The following is a 27,413-nucleotide window of genomic DNA, read 5'->3' on the forward strand; positions in this document are numbered from 1 at the left end:
GACACACACAAACACACACACACGATGAGCCAGGCTGTTCTATTTTAGCTTCATTGCTTCCACTGTTGGTTTGCAGCTCAGTTTATAGAGCTTGCACTTTTGAAAGTATACTCTATCAGAGATGTATCTTTTGAACATCAAACAGTGCGTCTCTAGGTGCCTCTGAAAGCTGTCTGAGAGGTGATCGCTCAGTCTGCAGTAACAATAGCTTCTAATAGTGATACAGAGTACTGGAAAGATAAAAAAAAATGTGCATGAATCACTCTTACAGTTTAATCCAGTTTTCTTACCATAGCGAAAGTAAAACAATATTTCGGTTACCCTGAAATGGCACATCTGTAAATCAGTGATCATTTTTGTGACCATTTAAATTTATATGATAGTTATTTATTTCATTTAAGGAAAGGTTTAATGTAGGCTTGCAATAACTGTTTGAGGTACAAAGTACATTTATTTTTTATGTCAATTAGCTGTTCCTCAATGAAATGTCAGGAAAACACAGAAAATCTTCAGTGTAGTTTCCCAGAGTCCAAGGCAACATTTTTAGATGTCTAATCATCAGTCTAAAACTCAAAGACATTCAGTTTACATTTATATATAAACTGCAAAGATTCATGTTTGAGAAATTAGGAAACACTTGGTGTTTTTGCTGTTCAAAAAATAATGAAGGGAGCACTTATTGTCACAATATAATACAACTTCAGGGTTATCAATCTGTCCAGTTAGGAAGCAGAAACCATTCTGAATCCATGTCAGCTACTTTGGTGGAAATCGAAGTGATTAAAGGTGCATTTGAGAAGAAACAACAAGACAAGCCCTAAACAGGGGATGGTTTTGCAGGTGGTGCTTCAGGGCATCGCTCTCTCCTTCTCCTTCCTGACTGATTTTTCTAGTTTTGCTTTTTGCTGGTGTCTTTGTCACTGCTGGCAACAGGGGACGGGACCTGCAGCCCATTCTGGTTGCCCAGGTAGACCAGCTTCTCCAGGATTTTAGACAGCATCTGTCTAATGAGCTCAGTATAGACCTGCCAGCTCTGTTTCCTGGTGAAAGCCAGTAGAAGTGCATTTTTCTCATCTATGAGCACAGGCCCCACTCCAGGACGTTGGGACCTCATGCACGTGAATATTCTGGCCGAGGTCATAATTTACAGGACTTTGGCAGTTTTCCTCCTGTTCTTTCACACATAAAGGAGGAGATCTCGGCCCTTTTGAGCCCTTGTCTTGCTCTCCTACAGCCCATCTCCTTATATCTCCTCCACACTCTTCACACAGGAAACCTTTTGATCGTGGAGAAGCTGGACTCCCTGTGCAACAGATACCATCTCGTGGTAACAGCAGTGATCAGGACACTGGCAAAAAGCAAAACTGTAGAAAGAAAAGAGCCACAGAGGAGAAGTAGAGAGCAATGATCTGTGGCCACCACCTGCAAAAACACTCCCTTTTTGGAGCTTATGTTGTTGTTGCCTTTCAGTGCACCTGTCGTCAATTTCATTTGCATCAAAGCTGAAATGGACTCGCAGTGGTTTCTCCTTCTCGACTGGAGAGATTAATATCCCAGACGTTTGTGTGTTATACTATGATGATCAAGTGGTCCCTTAATTCATTTGAGCAGTGCATTAAGTGATTACATAAATGAGCATAAATACATTTTCTGGTAACTGATCAGGATAAGCCATTGCAGGGGTGTGACGTCTGTGTCTGTCACCATATCAATTTATTTTAATTTACCGACTCGGTCTTCAACAAAACCTCAGTAGTTAAGTTCACTTCTCAATATTTGATAGGGGGGGATTTAAAAGCTGAAAATAATTATGTGTTAACATTGTTATCTTGCTACTTCTTTGTTCCACTTTGCCTATATTTTCCTCTGGCAGGTTTTGCTCGTTGTGGCCAGATGGAGACAAGAAAAGAAAGTTAATGAGTCGAGTTTCGAACCTTCATGAGGTTGGTCTACATTCAGCTTACAACAAGAGGATTTTCTTTAATGAGTAAGTATTTGAATAAATAAACCTTTTTATTGCTTCATGTGGATCACAGTTCTAATTTTTTGGTTGCACCGTTGCCATTTTCATCCTTACAGCACAGTTTTCTGGACAAGGTTTAATATTTCTCCTGATGGCAGAAGACAAATCGTCAGTAACATTTACCAAGAACTGCTTTGCGAGAGAACCGTAGCAGAGCAAACGCATTAATGTGCATTGCTCGTATTGCATTTTTATTCCAAACAAGACATTGTTTTAGGACAATTTATTTTCTTCTTACCCCCACAAAAATTAAAGAAACATGGGTGAAATTAAAGTACTTTATCCCTGGGTAGTCCCTGCACATCTTCCTCTCAGAGAGATTTTACAGGGTGAATTAAACTAAAAGGTTCTTGTCTAAATTTTTCTGCTGTGTCAAAAAAACCCAACAATGACATTTGAAAACTCCTCATCCCCCGGAGGAAATTACACCCTTGTGAACAGAGGCACTCCAGGGGCCTGTTTTACTTTGTCAGAAAGGCAAAGTCATTGGCAGATTTCACTCAGGTACACAAGTTAGTGGAACAGAGGCGAGCCTGTAAGCAGAATAGGCGCTCGCTGTAATAACCAAGTCTGTGCGAGTATGTGAGCGTGACCTACTAATGCTAGCTGCCGGTATTATAGTCTATCCTGATTTTTCTCTCTCTTCTCGCTGTCACTCTGCTTGAAAAATATGGCATCAGCGAGATGGAGAGCCAGCTGGTGCTGCATCCCATTCCCCCCACTCATCCTCCTTTTTAAAAGTATGTGCACATCAAACCCAATGTCCTGGTAATAAACTGCACTTTGTGAGCCGAATGTTTCACGCTCTCCTCCCGTCTGTCTTGCTCCAAATGGAGATGTTGTAAAGGTCTATTCATAACACCTTGCGAATAGTTGGAGGGGGAAAAAAAGAGAATTGTGGCGTGCAATGAAGCGGCATCAAACAGGATGTGATCGGCTGTTACACAACACAAGAAGCACAAGCAGAGAGATGGTGGTGGTGGTGGTGCACTCTGAGCCTCACTACAACTCCAGCAAGAGCAGAACATTTACAACCTTTCTACAGCTCCTGATGCTGGATTCACTGTATGCTCTTCGCCTGCTTAAAGCAGGAGAACTAAAGAGAAACTGGTGTAATGTAATGGAAACAAACCCAGTCTTTATGCTTTTATGGTTTTAGTAAATAATGAGTGTTTTTGGTAATTGGATTGCATTTATATTTTTGTACTTTTTCTATTTATTTATTTCATTTTTTATGTTTATCTTTTTTCAATGTTCTATGTCTCAGCTGACGTTCTCTGCTCCTTTTTAATTGCTCTGTTGAGAATAAATAAAGTGTTTTTGAATTTGAATTTGAAACGTAAAGTTATAATTTCTTATTCACTGTAAGAAAAAACAACATCTCTGACATATGTTAGCAATACTAAATTTTTGTGACTGTTAGCAAATGATTGGCTGCACGACAAATCAAAAATGGTTAAAAACATGTTTTCAAAGAATAAATCATTTTAAATTAACTGATATTTGCACATGCCGTTGCAATATTCTTAATGTTTCCTACCATGAACCTCTCTGAATTACTTCTCCTACAACTCTAAGTATTTTGCAGAAATAGGTCCATTGTTGTGGCATGCATAATGGCTGTCAGTTAATACCTCTATGGTTTTTTTAACATTATCATATTAGATTTTATTGGAATTTGGTTCTAATAATTCCATAATTAGGCATCTCAGTTTAATATTTAAATATTAAACTGAGATGCCTGTTAACATTTTAAATAAGTTGTAATCATAGAGACAATTTCCACAATGGAAGATGGAAAAAGCTATATTTTATAGCTATATATAACTTATACACACAGAGTCGCTCAGACTCTGAGTAGCAGAGTATCTTTTTGTCTAAATATAAGTAATTATGTTTGAAAATTTTGTGGGGTTTTTCATCTCCTTTTTGCACAAATGATTAAAAACCACAATAAGTTACATTACAACATACGCTCAACGGCCAGTTTATTAGGTACGCACCGCTTGTACATTGTTTGATGCTTTATTTCTTTATGCAACAGAGTCAACAAGATGCTGGAAACATTTTGATTTTGCTCATATGGACGTGATAGCATCACACAGTTGATGCAGATTTGTTTTTCCCGTTGAACCACCAGTCCATTTGAGTACAGTGAACTCAGAAACGAGTTTGAGATGATTTAAGCTTTTTTACATGGTGTGTTTTCTTGCTGGAAGCAGTCATCAGACGATGGGTGGACTGTGGTCATAAAGGGATGGACATGCTCATCAACAGTAGGCAGGCTGTGGTGTTTAAATGATGCCCAGTTGGTAGTAAGAAGCCCAAAGTGTGCCAAGAAAATATCCCCCACACAATTACACCACCGCCTGCCTGAAATATTGATACAAAGCAGGATGGAGCCATGCTTTCATGTTGTTTATGCCAAATTCTGACCCTACAATCCAAATATAGCAGAAACCAAGACTCAAGACAAGACAGCAATTTTAGTGAGCCTGGTGAACTGTAGCCTCAGTTTCCTGTTCTTAGCTGACTAACTAGTGCTGTTGCTGTAGTCCATCTGCTTCAACATTCAGAGTTGCTCTTCTGCATTTCGGTTGTAACAAGTGGTTATTTAAGTTACTATTCCCTTCCAGAACTGATGCTCAATGGATATTTCCTTTTTTCCGAGTGTTCTCTGTAAATCCTAGAGATGGCTGTGCAGTAGATCAGCAGTTTCTGAAATACTCAGACCAGTCTGGCACCAACAACCACACCACCAGGACTAAGAGAGCAAGCTACAGTTCAAGGACTCCCTTTGAAATTAAACTGTTTTCCTCATTGATTTTTCACAAATCGATCAAAAGGGCTAACAGAGCAACACTTTAGACTGTCAATACTGAACGGGTTCCTTTACTTTAGTTCCCAAAGGAGTCATTAAGTTAAAAAACAAGTCATAAATACATCATTTCAGCTTATTTTAACCCCCCCCCCAAAAAAAAAAAAAAAAACACAGTTGCCTTCGAAAACAGCTGGCAATGTACATGTTAAACAGCAGTTCTTTGGGACTATTTTTGACTAATACACATCTCGTCCTCTGCAAAACATGACAGCTGACAAACTGACAGCCTAATTGCAGTTTGAGCAGATGTTGACTGTTGAAAGTAATTTGTATATCTTTGCATGCTGTGTTTTCTCCAGTATACAGCTTTCATGTAGCTTGAAAATCATTTTGATGTAAATATGCTGGCCATTGTTGGATTTAGCACATCCTGGCTGACAGCTTTGGGTGTGCTTCGGAGTCTACTTTGTGCCCTCTAGCGGTCAAACACCTCTCCGTGCAGCTTTGTGGGGGAGAACTGGGACAAAGCCCTGGTGGTTATATGCCTATGTGCATGTGTGTGGGATGAAGTGAGAGAGAGACCTAATTTGTGCGAGAGAGCGGTCTCGTGGGCTCCCTGGGGACTCACGTGGTAATGGGTCAGCTCCATCTTCTACAGTCTTATTCAGGTGGTGAATAGAGAGGTCAGTCTGCAGGAGGCTGTCTGCTGTGGCTCTGGCCAAGGCGGCAGCCAGGGAGCACGGGCAGTTACTGCGGTGAGGAGAGACGACACAGTTAAGAATGGGTCAGAAAGAAAAATCATCTCACATCATCGACTGACAGCATGATCTAGGTTTATTAGGAAATATATTCAAGGATCCACAATACTAACATGCCGGAACAAACAGCATTACTGATGCTTTCTTGGAGCCTTAACACAAACAAGTTTTGGCAGGTATTATTGGCTGGTTTTGGCTCGTCACAGGTGTGGGCATCAGCACAGATACTGCATATCTGATTATAAGTAATAAGAAATGACAGCACACAGATCTCAGAAATATACATCTGTGGTAATTTTTCTGCTTCAGAGCAATCACATTTTTGCATAGCAGTAAAATTATTAAAAGTTAAATTTTTATAATAAGTCATGCCATTCACTTAACAAGGTAAACCCCCACTCTGGCAGGCTGAAAGATGATCTAAAATTGCAGTTCCTCTAGTCACCACTTGAGGCTGGTTCCAAAAACGAGTCAGTCCCGATAGACTCCCATGTTAATGAACGTGGTTGCAGCCTGGTACAAAAAAGGGTTGGGTCTCTATGCACAGTTTCTTCCTTTATATTAATTGTAAAGGTAGGCAATTTATTTTTCATCCATTTTCATCCACACATCCATTTGCATACCGGTGAGGCTTAATCTTGGATATGGCTTTCTTGATTGACATATGTGGTGTAACTGCTAGCTATGTGCTAGGCCTCACCTCCACTATTCGGGTTTTTCAGTCATGGATTATCTTCTAGGCACATGATGCTGTAGGGTCAATGAATAAGAGCTCAAACACATAAAATCAGTCGGGGCCCATTTAACAAACACAAGGCTAATCACCAATTTCACAGCAAACACTTGCCAACGGGTCAGGGAATACATATTTTTTTCAGTAGAAACCAGAGGTTGTATCACGTCCAACATGGTGGACCACTCTTGAGAAATATGACATCACATGAAAAACCTAAACAGAATTTACTACAGGAGTGATTCTCAAAGTGTGGGGTACTGCCCCCTAATGGACACTGCTGTATGAGATATTTCACAATAAACAAAACACCTTTAACTTTACACTTTGTAATTCTGTTTGAAATTAACATTAATATTTAAAATATAGGTATAAAATATAAATCAAATATTAAATACAGAGACCATTTCTAAATAATCACAGTTAAACAAAGCCATGGAATTTAAATTACATGTTTTTAGAGCTAAAAAATTACAAAAAGCAAATCACAAATGAGAAATCACTTCATCTTGGTTTGTGTGTGTGTGTGGGTGTGTGTGTGTGGCTGCAGCATGATTCAATTTGGGCACTCCCTGAATTCTGATATCATGCATGTCATCTGTGGAAAGCCCACGTGCGTATTTGCCTTGAAGGATTTTAAAATTTTATAACACAAAGTTCTGCTTAGTGCAGCAGAATATCACAACATCTGGCCACATCTGCGCACGCTGGAGGAGGTGTGCCTTTTTCTTAAGGTTAACGAGAGCTGGGGAGGAGGAGGAGGAGTGGGAGGAAGCAGAGGAGGGTCGTTTGAAGGACTGAAGGCTTGCTGTACATGAGTCACCACGATAACTAGGCCACATCCAGATGCAGGTAACCATAGTAACCTAATGTCTGGATGGTCTCCATAGCACTCAAATTAACTTGAAAATAAATCTGAACTGAAGTGATGTTAGCTCAATGGCTTTTTAATTAAGGAGCCACAAGCAGTGAAAAATGACTCTCCTGAACTGGACTGATACAATAATCTGATCTGGTCAGCTGCCGGTCACACCTGAAAATCCTTCAAGCATTCACACAATTTAAAACTTCCAGCAGGTGTGTTGAGGAGCTCTGATTTTGGTTACATGATTTGTTAATGAAGCAGTAATGTTGGTTTTAAAGAAAGCAGGGCATGATCGAACAAAGGTTCAAACCAGGAAACAGCACCTGAGGCTGTGCACTCCTCTGGGGGTGATTCATTAAGTGGGACAACAGATGGGAGGCAGCGAGTGTTCAGAGGTTACTGTGCTGAAAGAGAAACTTACAAACTGAAGTATATATGTGTCCAAAAAATTTGTCATGCTATATGCTAAACATATTCTAACACCCTATGCTTACATCAATAGAATATACACGGCACACCCAGACTACCAGCTATGTAAGGCTGTAATAAGCAAAGTGGTACTTTTGAGAAGTTTCCCTTCAATGCTTTCTGTGCCTAGAGACCAGTCGGTAACCTCCAGTCTCTATTGGAAAATGTGTATCCCAGGACAGACGGGTTGCTGGAGCAAATCTATCACAAATAAGTATAAGGTGTTGCACTGAAAACCTCCTTGCGATTGCTTTGGTTGCTAGCAGGTCGGCATGGTCGCCTGTGGTTTGAATGGATGTCAGTGCCTCGTCTGCAAAAAGATGTAGTGAGACTTTCTCGTCAACGTAAACGTTGTGCCTTACCAATGCAACCAAACATGTTTCAAAAAGCAGTAAGTTAGTGTCTTCCATGACCAAAACAATCACAAGGAGGTTTTGGTGCAGCAAACCACTCACCAACTGGTTGGGGAGTACACATTTCTCCCTAGCAACCAGAGGTGCGAGTGAGTTGCTGACTGGTCTCTATACCTATGATTGAGGACACTGGATTATATTAACCTGAAACCTTATCTTTTGCTAAAGTTGACCAAGTAGTTTTGGTACCTCAGCCAAACTCTGCTGCAACTAAAAACTGACAAAGATCACTGAAAAGTGAAAATATTGAATCAAAGTAGGTTTAAAAAACACTAACGACACTGTTTCCCAAAGAGTTGAATCATTTTTGGGGGGATGCTGTGCATATGTGTGGGTGAATGGAAATGGAGATAAACTAAAGATTAAATAAATTAAAGATTAAATAATATGATTAATAAATTGCTCGGACACATAAATGTTTAGTTATCTCAGCAAATTTCTGGATGGAGTGGCCATTCAACTTGCAGTGAACTCAAGAGCATAACAGGTCAGCACTGGAGCTGACCAACCCCAGGACCAAAGACTCTTTGGGAGGCATCTGAAGTGACTGGCTTTGTCTGACAGAAGTGAAACAAAAACAAAAAGTCCAGGGCTGGTTGGTTAACTATGACTTGAACCTTCAAAATAAGAGCGAGGGCACTGTCCACCAGTTAATCCATGGTCCTTTCAGATAGATAATTTAAAAAATGTCTTGATGTGGAGAACACTTAACTCAAAGTTTTGTTTTTAGATGTTAGGCAAACCCCAGACTAGTGGGTAAAAAAAATCTGTTGCACATCGCTACCACAATGATAACTTGCTGTGGCTGGACATTGTTTACTATTTAGTTCAGCATGTAGAAAATGGACTAATTCTAATTAGTGCTAAACACAATAGGTTTTGTGTCTGTTTTAGTGCTTAGATTTAAATCTAAAAGCACTTATGGTCAGGTACTTTGTTCAAAACAAAAATATTTCAGCATCACTGGGATCTCCAAAAGCAGTTGCAGAACAACAACAACATCATCTGTACCAGATGTCAGTAGATTTTAGTCTAGACCTCGATCAGCATTTTACAGCTGGGTTGTTCCTACATCTAAAAAATGATGGTGTCCAAAAAAGCATTTTGACCTTTCACTAGAGAAAAATTACCAGTACTATGTTTCTTTTTAATAACCTTTGATTTATTTAAGCTGAAAATATGTTTTTGTTTATAAAATGTCTACTGTGTAGACTCTTAGCTTTAACTATATCAGCCTTACATATATAATCACTCCCAAAGGCTGATTTCGACCACATCCTGCTTGTGCAATGTGTCATTTTGAACTCTGTTTCTTTGGAGCACAATATATCCATCATATTTTAACTTCAACAGATATACTGCATAATGTTCCATATTAATTTAAAATGTAGCACTAGGGCAACTGAATACAGATAATCTCTGTTGGACACTTTCAGTACAGTACTCAGTGCACTGCATTTAATTTCCCCCTAATAAATGAGCTGGGTTGGCTGAGTACAACGCAGGGACATATTCTAAAATTAAATACAGTGAGTGTGAAAGGGGCCTCTGTGGCTCGTATGTCAAATAGCATGGGTTTAATCAATGAAAACTCAAAGCCAGCGGCAGCCAACCTCAACATTTTTAATTAATTCATCTGTACTCTTGCTAACAGAGACAGCTAAGTGAGTTAATTTCCATGTACGACTGAAAAGATGTGTGTTTTTACTAGCAAATACCATTAGACGACTCTAACAAAGCGTGGTCTCATCGCAAGACTGACCTCCCAAGCACATCAACAGCATGAGCCATTTTACTCGTACCCATGGCAACATGGTGTCCTTTAAAGTAACAAAGCTTTCTTGCGGGATTAATTATGACAATGCAAATTCAAAACCAGAGGAGGTCAGGGTGGATGGGTGGGTCCTAAACACATTTGATTTTAAGTAGACGTAGCTTTATTTAAAGTATTTTAATTCATGGACTCAAATGAGAGCTTCTAGAGTAGCTTTGCATGACTCATAGTTTAAAAAAAAGCACGTCTCCCAGTGGTTCATGGAGCCATTTTTTAGTATTCTGGCCATCGCTGTGGTGTTTTTGTAATAGTGGCTATAAATGAATAAAAATGCTAAGGTATCAGCTGATGCATTCACTGACTGTGCGGGTATGGGGTGTAGATACTTAAAACTGCTGAGTTGGATTGGTGTGAAACAACGCATTAATAAAAGAGTAGAATTTGTCTTGTTGCAAAGGCATTTAGTGCAATTTATCACACAGCAAGCCATTTATTTGTTAGCTAATTTAAAACATAATAAAATCCCAGTGGGTGAGTTTTTTGTTATAAAGGGGCAAAATATCTACTTTTTTGTATGAAGCTGCAGACGTAGTTTTGGAGACTAACACTCCTCAAGTGGCCACAGTAGCAACTGCAGTTTTTTTCAATTTCTCTGCAGCCACTTTTTTATGATGAGATATTCCCTTGATTATTATTTGTCATCCATCACGTTGGAGCAGTTTATTTATAGATTAGATGAAAACAGTTGCACCTGCACATAAAGTCTTAATTTACATTTCATGTTGCCAACAAGAAGCTCTAATTTGCTTTTTACATTTGCAGTTACAACCTGCTGTTGCCTCTCCTTTCTTCCTCCTCTCTCAATACTTTACAGTGTTAGAGAAAGAGCCATGCCATGGCAACCACAAAAACTACAAATAACTTCACTGACGATCATCTTTACAGAAATAGTTAAATATGTTGAAAAGGCAATTACTCATTTCCATCCTGACACTGAGCTGAATATATCCAGATAGAGTATGACGTATTCCTGCAGCTTCACGACAGACTTGAACTCTCATGAACCTCAGGAACTTTTCAACAAAAGAGAAACTTTATTCGTGTTTTACTGTACTAACATGACAGTCCAGAATTGGTGATATCTTGCAGCAGCTTTAGGATCACAGTCCTGTTTACTTTATAGTTTAACAGGTTCATTCAACCTGTAATTTGTGTAAAAATTACAGGTTGTATTTCCCTGATAATTTATCATCAGAGTGACTCAAATGGAATCACATGCTATGGCCTTTCCAATCACTATATCTCACTTCAATATTTGAGAGACTGGAAGGAGGAAAAAACAACAACTCTTTGATTGATTACAGCATAAACACCTGGTATATACACTTAAAAAAACAAAACTCATTTATATTGGTCACATGTGCTCAGTGTCACTCTGCTGTCCTCTGTGAAAAGATGGGGCTGCCACCGGTGCAACCTACCAGTTCTGTAGCGAACGCCAGGCCAGCTCCACCCTGAGGAAGTCTGATCCTGACAGTTTGGTCAGAAACATGCACAGGAGTATCCACTGGAGGTCATTTGGCAGAGCTCTGTCAGCACTCCACGTGTTACTCCTTGCACAAAATATCTCATACTGCTGCTGGGTTGAATCCCTTCTAGCTGTCCAGCTCTCCTCATGTCTCTTGATATCTCCTCCACTCACTTGAGACTGTGCTGGGAGACATTGCAAACCCTCTCGCACCACCCTGGAGAAGCTGGGCAACCTGTTCAACCTGAATGGCTTACAGGCATCATCTCATGCTACTAACACTGACAAGGGAACCAGCACAAAGCAAAGAGAGCAACGATGTGTGGCCACCACCTGAGAAAACATTGTCACTTTGGGTTGCACCAAAGCAGCTGAAATGGATTCACAACAGTTTAAGTGGACAGATAAATATCACAGAAGTTTAACTGACCAGATGCTGTAAAAAAGGTGTTCCTTTCATTTTTTGAGGTCAAAGGTCAAAAGAGGTAGGTGGTAGGAGGCTGAAGCATATTCCAGGTGACATAGGGTAAAACACAGGTGCACAGACGAACCATCAGAAAGCTAACAAGCCTTTAACTTTTGACTTCCACAAACCAAATCAGTTCATCCCCAAATCAAGGTGAATGTTTTGGAAAGTTTGAAGAAATTTTCTCGAGAGATCCTGGAAATATCATGTCCATGAGTTCAGAGTGGAGGAATGGACAGATAACCCAAAAACCTCATGCTTCTGTCGACGACTCACACCACTGAGGAGGAATAAAAAGGCAAAGTAGCTTGAAACTCTTTACTGTGTTTTAAATCGTTTTGGTTTTCATTCAGCATCATATTTCTTTATCTGCCAGACAAAGAAAAAAGTTTTATATTACATGTCCTCCTGTAGAAACCTGTCTTACATTAGGTCCTTGATGCTGCTCTCAAACTGGGTCAAGGTCTAGAAACATGACGAAAGGAGTAGTAGACGCCTGCTCCCATAAAGCAGCATCCACTGTAACCTCATGGGTAAACTTCTCCTTGAAAGTGTAGCCGCTGTATTGGTGAAATATCTAGTTCTCATTCTTAAAGCGCAGATCACAGGAAAGAACAACACTGTCTGTCTGCAAAGCCGTAACGTGAATTTAGTCATCTAAGCCTGCTGCCAACATCAGGTCAAAAAATATCCTTGAAAAGGAGGTCTTTGAGTTAGAAATGTTTCTAAAGTGCTCCCAAAATATCACCGTCACATCTAACTTTCTGCAGTAGCGGTGGGTTGTTTCACTTTAGTAAATGTCCCACCAAGCACCGAACGTTTTCTGGGTTAAATCTGCCTGTCACTGCATTTATTTAGCCCAGAAATAGTCACTGACATCGGATTTTGTCTCAATTTAGCCTAAGATCGGCATCTTTTTTTTTGGACCACAGAGATACAACCATGAAAACGATGATCATAGCACGTTCAACTAAGTCAGTCAGACATCTCATTAACTTTGAAACCTGGAAGGTTAAAAGCCATCTTTGCAGATTTGTCCTTTTCCACTAAATTTGCCTGAAAAGGGGAAAAAAGAACCGCCCTTTCAACCAAATCTCAATGTGGTTTGCGGCGTATGCAAATGCTATCTTTTCAGCGACTTTTAGAAGTGTGGGTTACTGTTAGAGGAATGGATCCAATGAATCCAGTACAAATATTTTTATTGTTTTTATACTTGCTGTGGTTTGTTTAGTGTGTAGCTTTTAGCAGTTAATTTTGCTCTCTGTTTTATGTTGCATGCTTTTAATTTGCAGTGGTTTTATTGCACGGCTTATTTCATTCAGTTTTACACCCTACCTGAGCCCTCACCTGATTAGCCACTAACTCAGTCTTTTGCTTTTATCACTTTTTACTCTGCATAATTTTATTCGTTTTTTTTTTTTTTTTTGCCTTGCATGGATATGTTGAATTTTGTTAATATCATTTTATCCTTTTGCTATGAATAAATGCCTTTTTAGCTGTTATTCTTTGACTCTGTTGACCCCCATGTTGCTTTCTCTTGGCTGCTCTCCACCAAACATAAAAAAGAACCGCCTTCCCCTCTTTCTTTTACACAGTCAGCTCCCATTAGAGACATAATAATGTGTTTGTTGAAAACATGAGGTGGGGAGGGGGGGCTCTTATCTGGTACTGAATCACTTCCAAGGTATTTTCATGATCACACAGGCATTTAGTGATAAGAATATGTTTTTTGTCTCCCTCCAGGGCAGAACCAGCAAATTGATCCAGTATTTCCACAAACTGTGCCCAGGTCTGTGTTATAACAGCTCCTCTGTTCTGCTTTTTGCTTTCAAAGCTGCGTAAACATACAGCATACTCCATTACTGGTTTAAACAAAAAATTATCTCTTTAAGGTTTTTAAGGAGATTTTAATGGACATAAAGAAAAAAAAAACAAGGTTAGGATTGTTTTCCTTTCTGTTTTTGATTTATTCTTCCAAGCTCTTTGAAGTAATTAATATTCAAAGGGACTGCACACTGTGTGGGTTTTCTCACACAGTGTGGTGAATCCAAATTAGCCGTAGGTGTGGATGTGCATGGTTGTCTGTCCGGGATGAATGACGCCTCTTGCTCAGTGTCAGCTGAGGGTAGGCAACTGTCTGCAGGATAAAGCAGGAAAAGCTAATTGATGGATGGTTGATTATTACTCAAGGTGTCAGAACCTGGCTGAAAACACTGTTAATGCAGTAAAGCAGAGAGATGTGCTTTTACTTTAGTAACTCTTCTTGATCGCTTTCCACTGTTTACCTAAAAATTACTAGATGCATAATTAAAATAAAGACAGACAGAGAAGAGGGTGGACACCAGGAAATTAGACAGTATGGGACTGTCCCTATTTGGGCTTCTCCATCACCAGCATCCTCTCCTCCATGTTTCCATTCATAGAAACCCATATTTTCCCCTCCCTCTCTCTCCCCTCTACTCCCCTCTCTCCTCCCTCACTCTCGGCTGCCTGTTGGGGGTGGATGCTGAGCTGAGGAGCTCTGATTGGCTGCAGGTCACACAGGAGAAGACGTGACGCACCAATGACAGTTCCCTGTGGCTCATGCATCACAGTGAGGTCATGTGGAGCGGAGGAGGATTAAAGCAGGGCTTAATCTCAGTTCACACCATCACACTGCAGCGGCACGACTGACTACATGTTAGTCGACCTGCGCCGGTTCAGCCGGGCTAAAAAATGCTTCTTTAAAATCAATCTGCAGGCGCTGCTCTGCCCTAGTTTACATATTCTTCCTTCTCATTATTCTTATGTTATCTTATGTTTTTTCAGTGTGAATCTCCGAAAAGTGAAAGGAACAAATACATAGATAAAATAATCCAACACGATTGGAGCACAGTAATACTGAGAAAAAAGGCTGCTGCTTTGGATTAGAGTGCCTTGTCTGGTGTTTGTGGTACTGAGCTCGCCTCTTTACTGGTGACCTCGAGACTTTGTAAAGGACAAACTGGTTTCTTGAGGAAGAAGAACTGCAGTTTTATTACAGCTTTAATATGTGTGTGATTTTCAGTGGATACTTGGTTACTTTAGAGAAGAGCAAGGACATCCTGGACTGATTTTATTTGTCCAAGTAAATAAAGCTGCAGGTTTGGGAAGCCGAGGGTAAAAGAAATAATATTTGGAAGCAGTCATTTTATCCACTGGCTAAAAGCCTGAGACTGCCCAGCAAACAGAATCAACCTAATAAATGTACTGAAAGCATTCTGAAGCTCTCAAAAGTGCCAAAGGTTCTTCATGAGTCATATGTCTGTGAAGGTTCTCAGTCATCCAGGTGATCGTAGTCTAAGGAGCTTGGATAGAAAAGCGTCTGGACTTCTTTAAGCAAGTCTTCAAGCAACTTAAAGAAGTCCAGACGCTTTCTTTCCAAGCTCCTTAGACTTCATGAGTTATATTTTTCTAGTTTTACTGATTCAGTGTTGCTGTGTTGAAACACTCTTTGTGGGGTTAACTAATACCACACACAAACTGCACATTGCCTTCGCTCACTCAGGCCTACAGACCGTTTGGAAAAATGTGCATTCCCCAACCAGTTGCAGAGTGTTTGCTGGCAGTCACTAGTTGAACTCAGTTGCGTACCTTCTTTTATTCCTCCAGCTGCTGGTGGAATACACATTTCTCCCTAGCAACCGGAGGTTTCCCCTAGAAACCGGAGATTGTGTCACTAAGGCCTTAGATAATCAGCATCCAGTTTGTTAATGTCCTAATGTGTGTGGGGCATGGGGAGGTAGATCTGGATGGAAGATTTAATATCACTGTACTGACTGTAAATGTTTCAAATAAAAAAGGTTTTGTCTCCCATTAAGTGGCAGTAAAATATTAGACTGTATATAAAAGATGGCTACAGGCCTATAGGACTTTGGAGCGTGATGTCACGGGGGTGGGCGTGGAAAGGATTTTGGCCTGATGCGCCATTTTCTGGGTCCAAACAAAGCGCAAGCAAAAAAGGAGCGAAGGCACACACAACAGCCATGGTTCATACTTGCTGTGTGGTCGGCAGCAATGTTCGATCACACAACCAGCACTGGAATAAGCTTAAAAAGGGTTTGTCTTTTTATTCTTTCCCAACCTGGAAGCAACATGAGGGAGCTTATATGGCGGACCTTACAAAACGAAGGCGTCTAGCCTGGATAGCAGCCGTGAGACGAGCTGATATCCAACTCGCTTCAGATATCTGTTGGTGTGCTTCAGACATTTTCACTCCGGTAAGTTCTATATATGTTCATATCACTCTTTATAGCTTAATAATATTATCGTTGGGGCTCTCGGAGGTTATAGAAATTGCGAACAACCATAGAATTGAGTGACTGTGCAGACATATGTGCTATGTAACGATTCGCTAATTCTTTCGCACAACTGTAGGGAAGCCTGCCTATGAAATGGATCAAACAAATCCAGACTGGGTACCAACGTTACACATGGGGCACTCCGAAATCCGAACGTGAGGGTTAGGGTTAGGGTTAACAAGATACGTGAAGATATCGGGGTAGGACAGTGGCGGTAAGTCGTCTGGGTCTTTACTCCACTGCCGTATTTCATATGGATCCACATTTGCGATGCACTCTATTTTTTTCCAAGTACCGCTGCTTCGCCTCTGGACGCAATCGGTCTCTATACCGTCCGTTTTCTTTTGAGCTGCTTTTAAGCAGTGGATTACCCTTGATTTAGCATTTAGCATTAAGTATCTTAATCTTCAAATCTTTCTAATGGCCAGTAGGGGGCGACTCCTAAAGATGTCAGACTGTATAAAAGTCTAGGGTAAAACAATGATACATCTCACTTGTTTTATGACCACAGTGAGCACTTTCCCAATGGGTTTACAGGCTACATCACTACCAACAATCAAACAACTTTCCATGACCAAGCACATGGTGACAGTGGGAAGAAGAAAAAACTCCCTTTTAACAGGAAGAAACCAGGCAGAACCACGCTCAGGTAGGGGCAGCCATCTGCTGTGATTGGTTGGGGGTGAGGGAAGGGAGACGGGACAAAAGACATGCTGTGAAGAGTTGTGTTAGAGATTACTAATAAGTAGTAATTAAATTCATTTAGAGCAAAACAGATGATAAAGCACGGCTTACATTGGGGCTAGCTTTGTCTAGTTTGTGATAGATAAGTCTATACGGGCTATTCAAAATTGACTCTATTCATGATGATACAAAAAAAAGAAAAAAATCCTTGTAATAAAGGCAAATATACTGGAGACTATTTGTTGTATTTCCTTTAAAAATGACTTTGGCTGTTGCTGATTGGATTTCCCCTCTAACCCTTTCATCTTGCTGTTGCTGGACTGTGATTAGAAATTGCAACGCTGACTCTCTGTAAAGATTTGCAGCTGGTATGGCGGTATGCTTGAGTCAAAGGTGATTACTGGCTTCCCCCCATGGTCCTTAACTCAGTCTGTGGTTGCTTTTGTTCTCTCATGTGGTCTCTGCTGCGGCTGTGTTTAGCTACAGTCGTGCAGGGAGCTCTGACAGGCTGCTCGCAGTGATAAAACTGGAGAGCTCTGGGTGGATGTGTTAGCAGATGACTCATGCATGCAGCCATGTTTTTTCGCTTTCTTTTTTTTTTTCTTCTACCAATGCTTTCTACAAGCTTTTTCTTAGCCCCACAGCGGAGCAACAAGGTTGTTTCCATAGCAACACGGAAGCAAGTGACTGACAGTCGGTGGTGTCAGTCGTCCTGCTGCCAAGCCCACAGAACAAGCTCCCACTTCATTATTCTAAATATTGAACCTTTTCTGTGCCAAGTGGAGGTGAGAGTGGAAATCCACGGGAACTCACTGGGCTCCATCGATATGTTCTGGTTTGGCCGCCGGTCCCTTGTAGCAGGCATCCCTCATATTAAACCTGGAAGACGGCAGAGCCTTTTCTAGCAACAGAGAGAAAATCCTCAGGCTATTCCCAGCCTTACATTTCCAAAAGAAATGTTGAATTAGCCCGTCCCTAACAACTACTGTTATGTGAACACAGTATTCTCAAGAGGACCTGATAGGATTACATAACACAAAGTGTGCCAGGAAGCCTTAAATCGTGGCATTTTAGTACTGCTTCTCCCTTAAGATGGCTTTCAAATGACTTTGATGAATTAATTTGTCTCCTCAGTCCACACACACCATGTGGTGCTTTAGTCAGTTACTGGGGCCTTCTGGCATTTGATGGCGAGTAGCAGGAATCCACTGATGCCGCTTCTGAATGCTCCAATATCAAATAATTCGCTTTCATTACATCTTTTTCTGCTAAATCAAGGGTAAAGCTTGGCGTTTTATATTTTTCCATTCAGGATTTTTTCATGCGTTAAAATAACACCATGTCGTAGTCTTAATATGCATTATTAAGCCCAAAAAACCCCCCATAAAAAATAAATAAATCACCCCTTTTGTTCTTCTAATTTACCTATATAAATAAAGCTGCCAAAGTATAATAACCCAACATGCATGTACAAGTTAAGCACTGTATAATCACTTGGTAATAAACACTTAACAGTAATTACTGTTTTTGTTTCTCTTTAAAGGATAAAGCTTGTGCATTTCCGCATTATCGACAAATCCTATTAAAAAGCCATCTTGCCCCCGTAATTCTTTAAAAATGGGTCAGAGATGTTATAGTTTCATTTTTATCAAACTGCTGCATGATTCCCTAAAACAACCTGGCACTTTAGTTTTTAGCAGACGTTAACAAACAGATTAAATCGTTCTTTTGTTGTGGACTACATTCAGCCGTGAATTAAGGGACATTTGGTGCTGTGGCTGCAAAGCAGAGGATGGATACAATGAGGTTGGATATATGCAATTTCCTTCATGTAATCAGGCATTTAAATATAAAATAGAATGTGTGGTGAGAGCATGCACACCTCCAGGATACTACTGCAGGTGATACGAAGTCTTTCCACAGTTTTCCATTCTGTAGTTGGAGTAGACAGAGCTGAGGAAATATCGGTGCTTGAACTGGTTTTAGAGGAGCTTTCATGGTTGGAATGATCATGTATTGACTAAAATGATGGAAATTTTTTGGTTCAAATTAAAAGAAACCAAGTCAGGAAACAATCAAGGTGCAGCAGCCTCCTGTTTTAAAATGAAACCTGTGGTGAGGCTATCCATCCAACCTTTCCTACTCTCTTTGTGACTCTGACAGATAAGATACGATTTTGTAAGTTACTCCAAAAGTTGAGAAATTCCTCGAATAAAGCTGCCAAAGCGTGAAAAATAACCTTAAGAAATAATAATAATAACATTAAAAAAAAGACAAAAAGTTAAGAGGTCAAAAAAACTAAACATTAATAGCCAATAAGTAGCTTAATAAGTAAAATCTAAACATTATAAATCGAGGCGCTGTCTGTATTTGTCCTTGTGGAAGCAGAAAGTTTCTCTGCTGCCTGCACAGTAATTGGTTTAGAGGGTGGTCTGGATTCATTAATTACCTATAGTCATTCACCGCAGACATTTGGATGACCTCTGCGTCAGCTGGTGGAGAAGTTTTTAAATGGCTCTATATAGCATTAGCATTACTTTGATCTTTAGATCAATCTACTCACTATAAAGAAGGTCAAAGGTCAAATCTGATATGATATTTGAAATCATATATGATACTTTCTATATGTTGACAATATACACCACAAGTATCATAGTTTCTAAGTTATAAAGCTTTTTGTCCATTTTATGACCAATAAATCATTAAGCTGATATTCAAGACTTTGGTGGATTTCAGGCAAATTTTAGTGGGTTTTTAACACGGCCACACTCTACACCCCTGCAAGGTTTTACCAGAATTCATTCAAATTTTTTAAACTGTTGTGTTTGTTTACAGACAGAATGACGTGCACGCTAAGGAGGTTCAAAACAACAGTGTGCAGCACTGCTGTAATTTTGGACACAAACAAAGCTGGAAAGCTGAATGCCAGAAATGTCTGGAGGATTACTGACGATGCATTAGCTGGTATATAATGATCTACTACCTCATGGCTAGCTCATAGACAGTGAAAAGTTGAATGTAGCTACAGCAGCAAGTATTTTAACTGTCGTCATCTGACTGTAAAACTAATCAGGACCCGAAATCCATTTCCAACCACAGGTAAGCCCCCCTGCTGGCCTTTAAAAACGCTGCAGATTTAAAGCATTTCCATGTTGGCTTCGCTTTTCAGACCTGGAAGCTACGTCCATCATATTTGTGTCGGCCAGGAGATGGGACATCAGTACCCCATCTCCACCTCCTGGAAACCAGTCTGTAGCCTCCAGTCACAAATTACGTCGCCAGGGAAACATGGCAGCGGCGATTTACTGCAATATTTTGGCTTCACTCTTAATAATTATAACAAAACCAAAGTAATAATATGCACTAGAAGCAGCAGCATTTGTAATTAATGATAAAAACCTAGATGTTGTGTAACAGCACCATATCTGATAACACAGTGACACTATGAGCCTCAGCTACAACGACTCTTTGTGCGTGGCGGTGAAACAGAGGTGGTTCTGTGCAGATGTGTTGCCCATCCCCAGTCAACCTGAGCAGTGTGATCTGCCATCGGGTCTCATCAAGCTGCAGTCAAGAAGAAAGTGTGCTGTGTTTGGCCCTTTCAGCAGCTCTACCTCATAACCTGAGTGCCCCTCCGGGTGTTTTCAGAGCTCTGCTGATGTAACATGGTGTGCTTCAAACAGAGTGGAAATGATGGACCAACTGTGACTGCAGACGTCACACAGTGCTGCTGCACGCACTCGCAGTGGCATGTTCCACTTACGATGAAGTGCACAATGTTGGCTGCAGAGAGGCGTGTCTAATCTGTCATAAAATTAGAAAACCCTTCAGAGCCGCAGAATTCGTACAACCGCCTACGGTACATCTGGGACTGCTGTGTAGGCAGCGGCTCTACTACTTCAACAAGACATGGCAGTAAGTGGAGACTTAAAGGTGACACACTCTGAGGAAAATGAGCCGTACCGCTCTGCATGTGTCATGTCGTTGAAGTGGTTGTGTGTCTGTAGTAGCTGAGTGTAGTCAGTTTTCAGATAAGCCTCGAGCCTCTGCTCAGCCTCCGCAGAAAGACTGGGGAACTTACATGTAATTCCCTGTGAGGTTTTTGAGCAAGCCCAGCGCAGCGCTGCACAAAGCCTTAAGGCAGCATTATGTAATCCACCAGCTGGATCGTTGGTGGGTTGGTGAGGGCCTACAGGGAAGCCACATCATGTCCTGACCTCGAGTATCCTTTAATTGATCCGCTTTCTCATAAACAATAGTGACATCTGAGACAAGGGAGTGATCAAGCATATCTTGAGCTGGCAGATATTTCAGTCTCTGCTCTGCATTCAAATCACAAAACAGAGACAGACCTGCAGTTTATTTGATTTAGTTGCTGTAGTGGTGCTGTAGCTTAAATGCACAGATGGATGGATGTGCTGTAGTTTCGGGAAAACATACTTCTCTTTCTTGAGATGAGAACATCGATACCACTTTGTGGTGTCTCTGCCCTAAATACTGCCCGGACATTGGATTAGTTTAGCATAAAGACTGGAGGCCAACAGCTGGTCTGGCCCTCCAAAAACACACCTACCGACCCCTCTAGACCTCACTAAGTATAATGAGAAGCGATGGAGCTGAAAGTTGCAGGCTGTGGGAGGGGTTTTCCATCTCAAATCCCGTAACAAACATCCTCAGTGTTACTTAACACAGAAAAACAAGCCCTTCACAAATACATTAATAACCCTAAACAACTGCCAGCTTTTAACATGTTAGCTGATGTTCTACGTTTGCGCATCAGTTTGGCATGGTGAGAGCATCATTTAAACATCAACAATGTGTATTTAAATATCGCAATAGCCATGATGACCCTCAGCAGGAAAAACAGCTGCCGTAAAGTGGCAGCTAATGAGGAATCTGGACAAACAAAAAGAGCTGTTGCAGTGGAGAAAAGGTCAGTCAGAAGGGTGGATAAAAGCTGCTCGGAACAGTTTAGTTTCTAAACTAATTTAAAACTGGCACAGCATTTACATTAATCTGGTCTTCATATCTTTCTTGTAAAGCTTCTTAAAGTTCTGTTGTTGGATGTTTTGAGGGGATATTTGCCTGATAAGTTTTTATGAGTGCACTCTTTAACTTTTTGTCAAAGAAGATATTTTTTAGTTTAGTTGGGCTTTACCCTGAGGTGAACATGAGGTGCTCACACTGCCAGAAAGTTTAAATGCAGCGCAGACATCTCCACCTGTTTCTGCCATGAGCTGCAAGGTTTTAAAACTGTCAGTAGAGCCAAGAGGAACATTGTGTGTGGGCTCATCACTTCAAGAGACTCTTTTGACATAATTCTATGTTGTTAGGTATATGAATGACACATGCTTTAAAGGAGACCTCTTACGCTCATTTCCAGCTCTATGATTTTACTCTTTGACTCTACTCTGACTGCGCATGAGTCACAGTTAAAAAAAAAAATCCTGATTTATCTTATGCTGCATCCCCTCAGTTCACCCCCTATGTGAAACAAGCTGTTTTTGCTCCTTCCTCTTAAAGACAACTTTCTTCTGATTGGCTGCCCCTCACAAACAGAAGATCTCAATGTGGTTGGAGCTGCTGTGATCACAGCTAGAGCTCTGATATCACAGCGATCCAAGAGTTTAAAGGTTTATTTGTACATATTTGGCTCTAATTATTTGAAGAATGTAGCAGAACATGAGGAAAAGTTGAATATGTCCCATTTCAACATGCTGTGCACATGGGGGAAATAATTATTTGATCATCTGTTGAATTTGTAAGTTTGCACACTTCCATTGAAATGAAAAGTCGCAAAAAATTTTATGGTAATTTCATTTTAATGGAGAAAGACAGAATATCAACCAAAAGTCCAGAAAAAAATTACATAAAAGTTATAGATTTATGTGTATGTCATTGAGTCAAAAAAGTATTTGCTATCCTACAACCCACCCAGAATTCTGGCTCCCACTGATTTCCTGTGTGCCTATGTTGAACACAAATTGCAGTCAATCATTAAATCAATTACAGATACTCCTGATCTCAGCAGGTTATGTGTATAAAGCATAGCTGTCCAAGGAATCAATTTCTTCCGTTCCACCACCCTAAGCAAGACCAAAGAGCTTTTAAAGGATGTCAGGGATAAGATTGTAGACCTGCACAAGGCTGGAGTGGACTACAAGAGCATCAGCAAGAAGCTCAGTGACAAGGTGACTACTGTTGCTGTGATTATTCAGAAAAGCAAGAAATATAAAATGACAATTGATCACCTTCGGGCTGGAGCTGCTATCTGTGAGGTGCACTCCAACCAGAGCCTACAGCAGGCGAGGGTGTGATTCATATACCTCTCTACCAAATTCACTGAGGCTGCCAAGCAGAAAAATTGCTCTCGAATATTTTTTAATCATCCTCTTAAGTTGTTGTAAGACATGATCACTGTTGTTTTTAGTGGTTTTTTTTAAGATTTATTGACAATATAACATCATATCAGCACTGCTCACCTCTAGAATAATTTTTTTCTCTTTAACTAAGTGATTTATGCTGATATAGTTGAAAAAAGAGACTCAAATACTGACCTTAAGGCTGTCCAAAGGGAAGCGAATAGTGCAAAATGAAGTGTCCCTTCAAGCCTGAGTGTGTGGACGATCATATCTCGTACATCTGTTTTTTTAAAACACATTTTTAAATTGCTCAGAGCATGACATGCTGGTGATTTGGAAGCGTTCCCTGCATACTGATGTGGGACCTGTGGCTCAGAAAACAGCTGTGAAACCTCTCACTTATAAATCCAACCTCGACCCATAATACCAGACGTGCCAAAATTTAAATTTTCTTTGTATTTTAACATTTCATTATTGTGCGCTTTCATCCGTTAAATGTTGTGTCATCACCACAAGCCCTCGTGCATGTTTGATGACTTAAATTGTATTAAAGGCCACAAAAAGAGCAGCGACCTTCACTCTGAAGCTGAAACTCTGATTCATTTCACTTCCCATGAAATTAGCCGTGATGTTCCCAGTCTGCAGGGAGACTCAATCCTCATGTATTTGGTGACCTCCCCTGACATTTTCTGTGGTATAATGAGGCTAAAATTTCAAGCTGAAGACAATTTCAAACTCGCTTATCTCGTGTGACACACCTTGAAACATCGAAATATAATCTTTTCCAAAATCACTATTCTGGATTTTAAGATGTGCTTCTTAGTCACCGAAGCCAAATCTCAGTATTTAAAAACTGGTTCCCAATTGTCAAAGTGTGCAATCATCCATCCATCTAACTTGAGGTGGAGCCTATCCCAGCAGTTATGGGGCAAAACGATAACCTACTAGACCTAGCCTGCTAATAGAATGAGGCTTTAATGGTATTATCCATGTACAGTTATAAATGAACTGTTCAGTTACTATAATGATTTAATCTATAAACAAAACTAATTTCAAAGGAAACCACAGTCTGATTGCACAGCTGCTGGATAATGACACATCAGAGGCCAATCTACCTTAAGAAAACAAATATCAACAGCCTCAAGTCTGAGTGTGTCATCTGTCGGGGAAGCCGGCTAACGGTATGGTGCAATAAACCAAACATGCCTTCAGAGAGAAGCTAGGCCTATTTCTACAGACTAATTTAAACCAGAGGCAGCAAGACCGCCCAATGAGGGACCAGAGGCAAGTTTATTGCAGCGGGGCAACACTCTTGCATAAAAAACGTCATGCTAGGTCTGGATGAGGGAAATGAGCCATCACAGATACAGTCTAATGGCATGTGAGATGACATGTAGAGGCTATCCCTCACAGACATGAATAGATTTTGTGGTTTCCCCATTTAGCATGCTTTGGGCAGAAGAGAGATTAAACTGCTGTTTAAAGAATCACCAAATAAAAAACAAATGTTTGCACGTTTTAGGTTTCACATTTTTGGGGATTTAGGACTGATAAAATAAGACATTTGACTTTAGAGAATTTATTGAGAGCATTTTTCAGTGTTTTGCAACATTTCAAGATTTCTGCAAACTCACTGCTAACTAGGACTTGATTCAGTGACATTTAAAGTCACCGTGGCTTTCTTCTGCCATCAGTTTTTATTTGTACAAACATTAAATTCACAACCTCAGTTATCTCTGTATGACCCTGCATTAGCATACAAAAAAAAGCCTGATATCGATTCAATTCCAGGAACAATAACTGCACTTGTGCTGTTTGTTTCTGCAGGTGCTCATTCAGATTCAGATAAAACAATCTCGGTTTGTGCACGGCTGCTTTGGGGGCATTCGTTCAGCAGCTTTCAGGCACATTTTCCAAGGTCAGACAGGCAGGGATTCTGGACTATAGCGTGAGATGAACTGCTTTGCATTCAGTTCGTCTGCCACAGACATATGACTCATCATTTGAATTATGGGCACCTTGTGTGAACAAAGATGCCCAGCACTTTCAAGCAGCAGCAGCAGGCTGGAAGAGCTTCTGCAAAAGCGTCCATAATGCTGCAAAAGGAAAAAGGAGGACACTGCACACTTTTGAAGGTCATTGCACTTCCAAAAATGGGGCCTCTCCAGAGCTGAAATTAATTAAGGCGCCTGTTTTAGAGACATCAATGTGAGCCACTGCTGGAAAGATTCTCCATTCTTTACAGCCCAGTATGAGTCACAAACCGTGAACCTGCCACGCTGTAAAACTGGACTGTAAGTAAATGCTGCTCCGTAAATCTGAAGCTCATCTTCTTTTAAGAAAAGCAATGAAAATATCAGTAATTTCTGCAGCTTCACATAAAAGATTTCTATTTTTAAGCATTCAAACCAACACGGCTCCAACTTTTAGTTGTCCTCTTGTAAATGTCAGTAAAAGGTGTTTCTTTTTGAAATACCAAACACATTAGAACAGAAATCTCTCACCGAATTCTTTTCAAAGACGAAACTTATGTTGCATCTCTCACACAAAAAGGGAAAGTGCTTTTCACACAGTAAGAAACTCCAGTTGATTAACTTGATGCTTAAAAATATCAAAAAAACAATTGTGTGAAGAACATGGTAATAATCAAATAATCAAATTGTTTTTTGATATTTCCAGAAGCCAAAAATCTTAAGGATACTGAATATATTAGTTTAATTTTGAAACAAAAAAAACCAACCTTATTTTCTTTTACATGTTTTGAAGGTGTGGTTAGAGATGTTTGCTTAAAAGCCCGACACGGCAAGATCATTTATCTGGATATATGACATTTTAAAAGTATGCTGTGAATTGTTCACCATGTCTCCGGTGTTTTGTTTTATATCTGGAGAACACAAGGAAAAACAATGCAGGATGTAAGCAATCAGAAAAAATTGAAAGAAATGTTGCTGACTCGTGTGCGATCAAAGATATCACAATGTGACAAATATCAAGATTAGCTTTGTTTGCTTCCATTAATAAGAAAAAAAACTCCACAGGGCACATTAAAATACATCCACCACAACATCAGGCCACATTTGGAGGAGGTCAGGACGCTGCTGCGATTAGATCTCGCCACATGTAAATGCAGCGTGACCACGATCTAAATACAAAAATCCGCCCATCAGGTAGAAAGGTCACCCAACAGGACCTTTTTCAGCTAACTCACACAAGCCCAACCAAAAGCAATAAGTAGCATTATCTAGGTACATTATGTTTGTCTGAAAGAGGGCTACTGATGCAACCACACAACGAAAAAGTAAAATAATAAGTGTAAGGCTTTAAAAGATGAAAGTTCAGGAAGAATGGTTCAAAACTCATCTCCTTGTCTCGTAAGAAGCTAGAGGAAATGCATGATGGAGGTTGTTGTGGTGAAAGGAGTTTTTAAGAGGTAGTTAATTTAAAAAAAAATCCATGAGGTGGCAAAAAATCATTTTAAGTGAAGTTAAATTGGACACATTACCTTAATAATAACTATATCTGCTTCAACAACACCTTGAAGGCCCACTTTAAGGCAGGGGAAATGCAGCAGTTCGCTTACTTTTTCAGGTAAGTGATAGGATCATTAGAAGTGTTTGCTTTAGTGAGACTGTGCTTACAGGAGTAAAAAGAAGCTCAATAATTGGGTCACAGAATGACTGCAAAGCTATTCCCAGTACAGGCAGTTAAACTACATACACAGAGGAAGGCAAATACTAAATAGAAATGAAGGCCTCAGTAAGTCCTTGTCCTCTAAAATGACTGGACCCTGTGCATGAGAAACGAAAGCAAAATGACCAGGTTTGCTCCATATGTCTCAATGATGTGTTCAGATAAGGATGATGAAAACAATCCAATGCTGTTTATTCAAATTTTACATTTAGAGCTGCCATTAACAAACTCCACTTCCTATTAGCCCTAGAAGGCTAAACGTTACAGCTCGGCAGACGAGGGGAAGGGCAGAAGGACAGAGAGGGTAGTGTTTTTTTAGCTGAAATAAAAATGAGAAAGCAACTTACAAAAAAGAGGAAGAGAAGTTTGGTGATGTACACAAATCTCTGAGGTGATACACAAAACCACAGATGTGCTGAATGTGTCACTTTAAGCAGAAGAACTTCTTAAATGAAACACTTTGTGTGTTTTTGAAGAAGACTGGCTTTGTAGCACATGACAGCCAGACT

General features: G+C 40.2%; 1 protein-coding gene across 2 annotated transcripts in view; it reads right to left on the minus strand.

Moving 5' to 3' along the window:
• ppm1e (protein phosphatase, Mg2+/Mn2+ dependent, 1E) overlaps positions 1–27,413 on the minus strand; it is a 64,713-nt gene that overhangs the window by 15,236 nt on the left and 22,064 nt on the right. For both annotated transcript variants that reach the window (XM_063485330.1, XM_063485329.1), the window contains exon 3: positions 5,473–5,594. In XM_063485330.1, the coding sequence (XP_063341400.1) occupies positions 5,473–5,594 (122 nt within the window). The remainder of the gene's footprint in view (positions 1–5,472; positions 5,595–27,413) is intronic.

Source organism: Pelmatolapia mariae, linkage group LG10_11 (genome assembly GCF_036321145.2).
Source record: "Pelmatolapia mariae isolate MD_Pm_ZW linkage group LG10_11, Pm_UMD_F_2, whole genome shotgun sequence".
Lineage (NCBI taxonomy): Eukaryota > Metazoa > Chordata > Actinopteri > Cichliformes > Cichlidae > Pelmatolapia > Pelmatolapia mariae.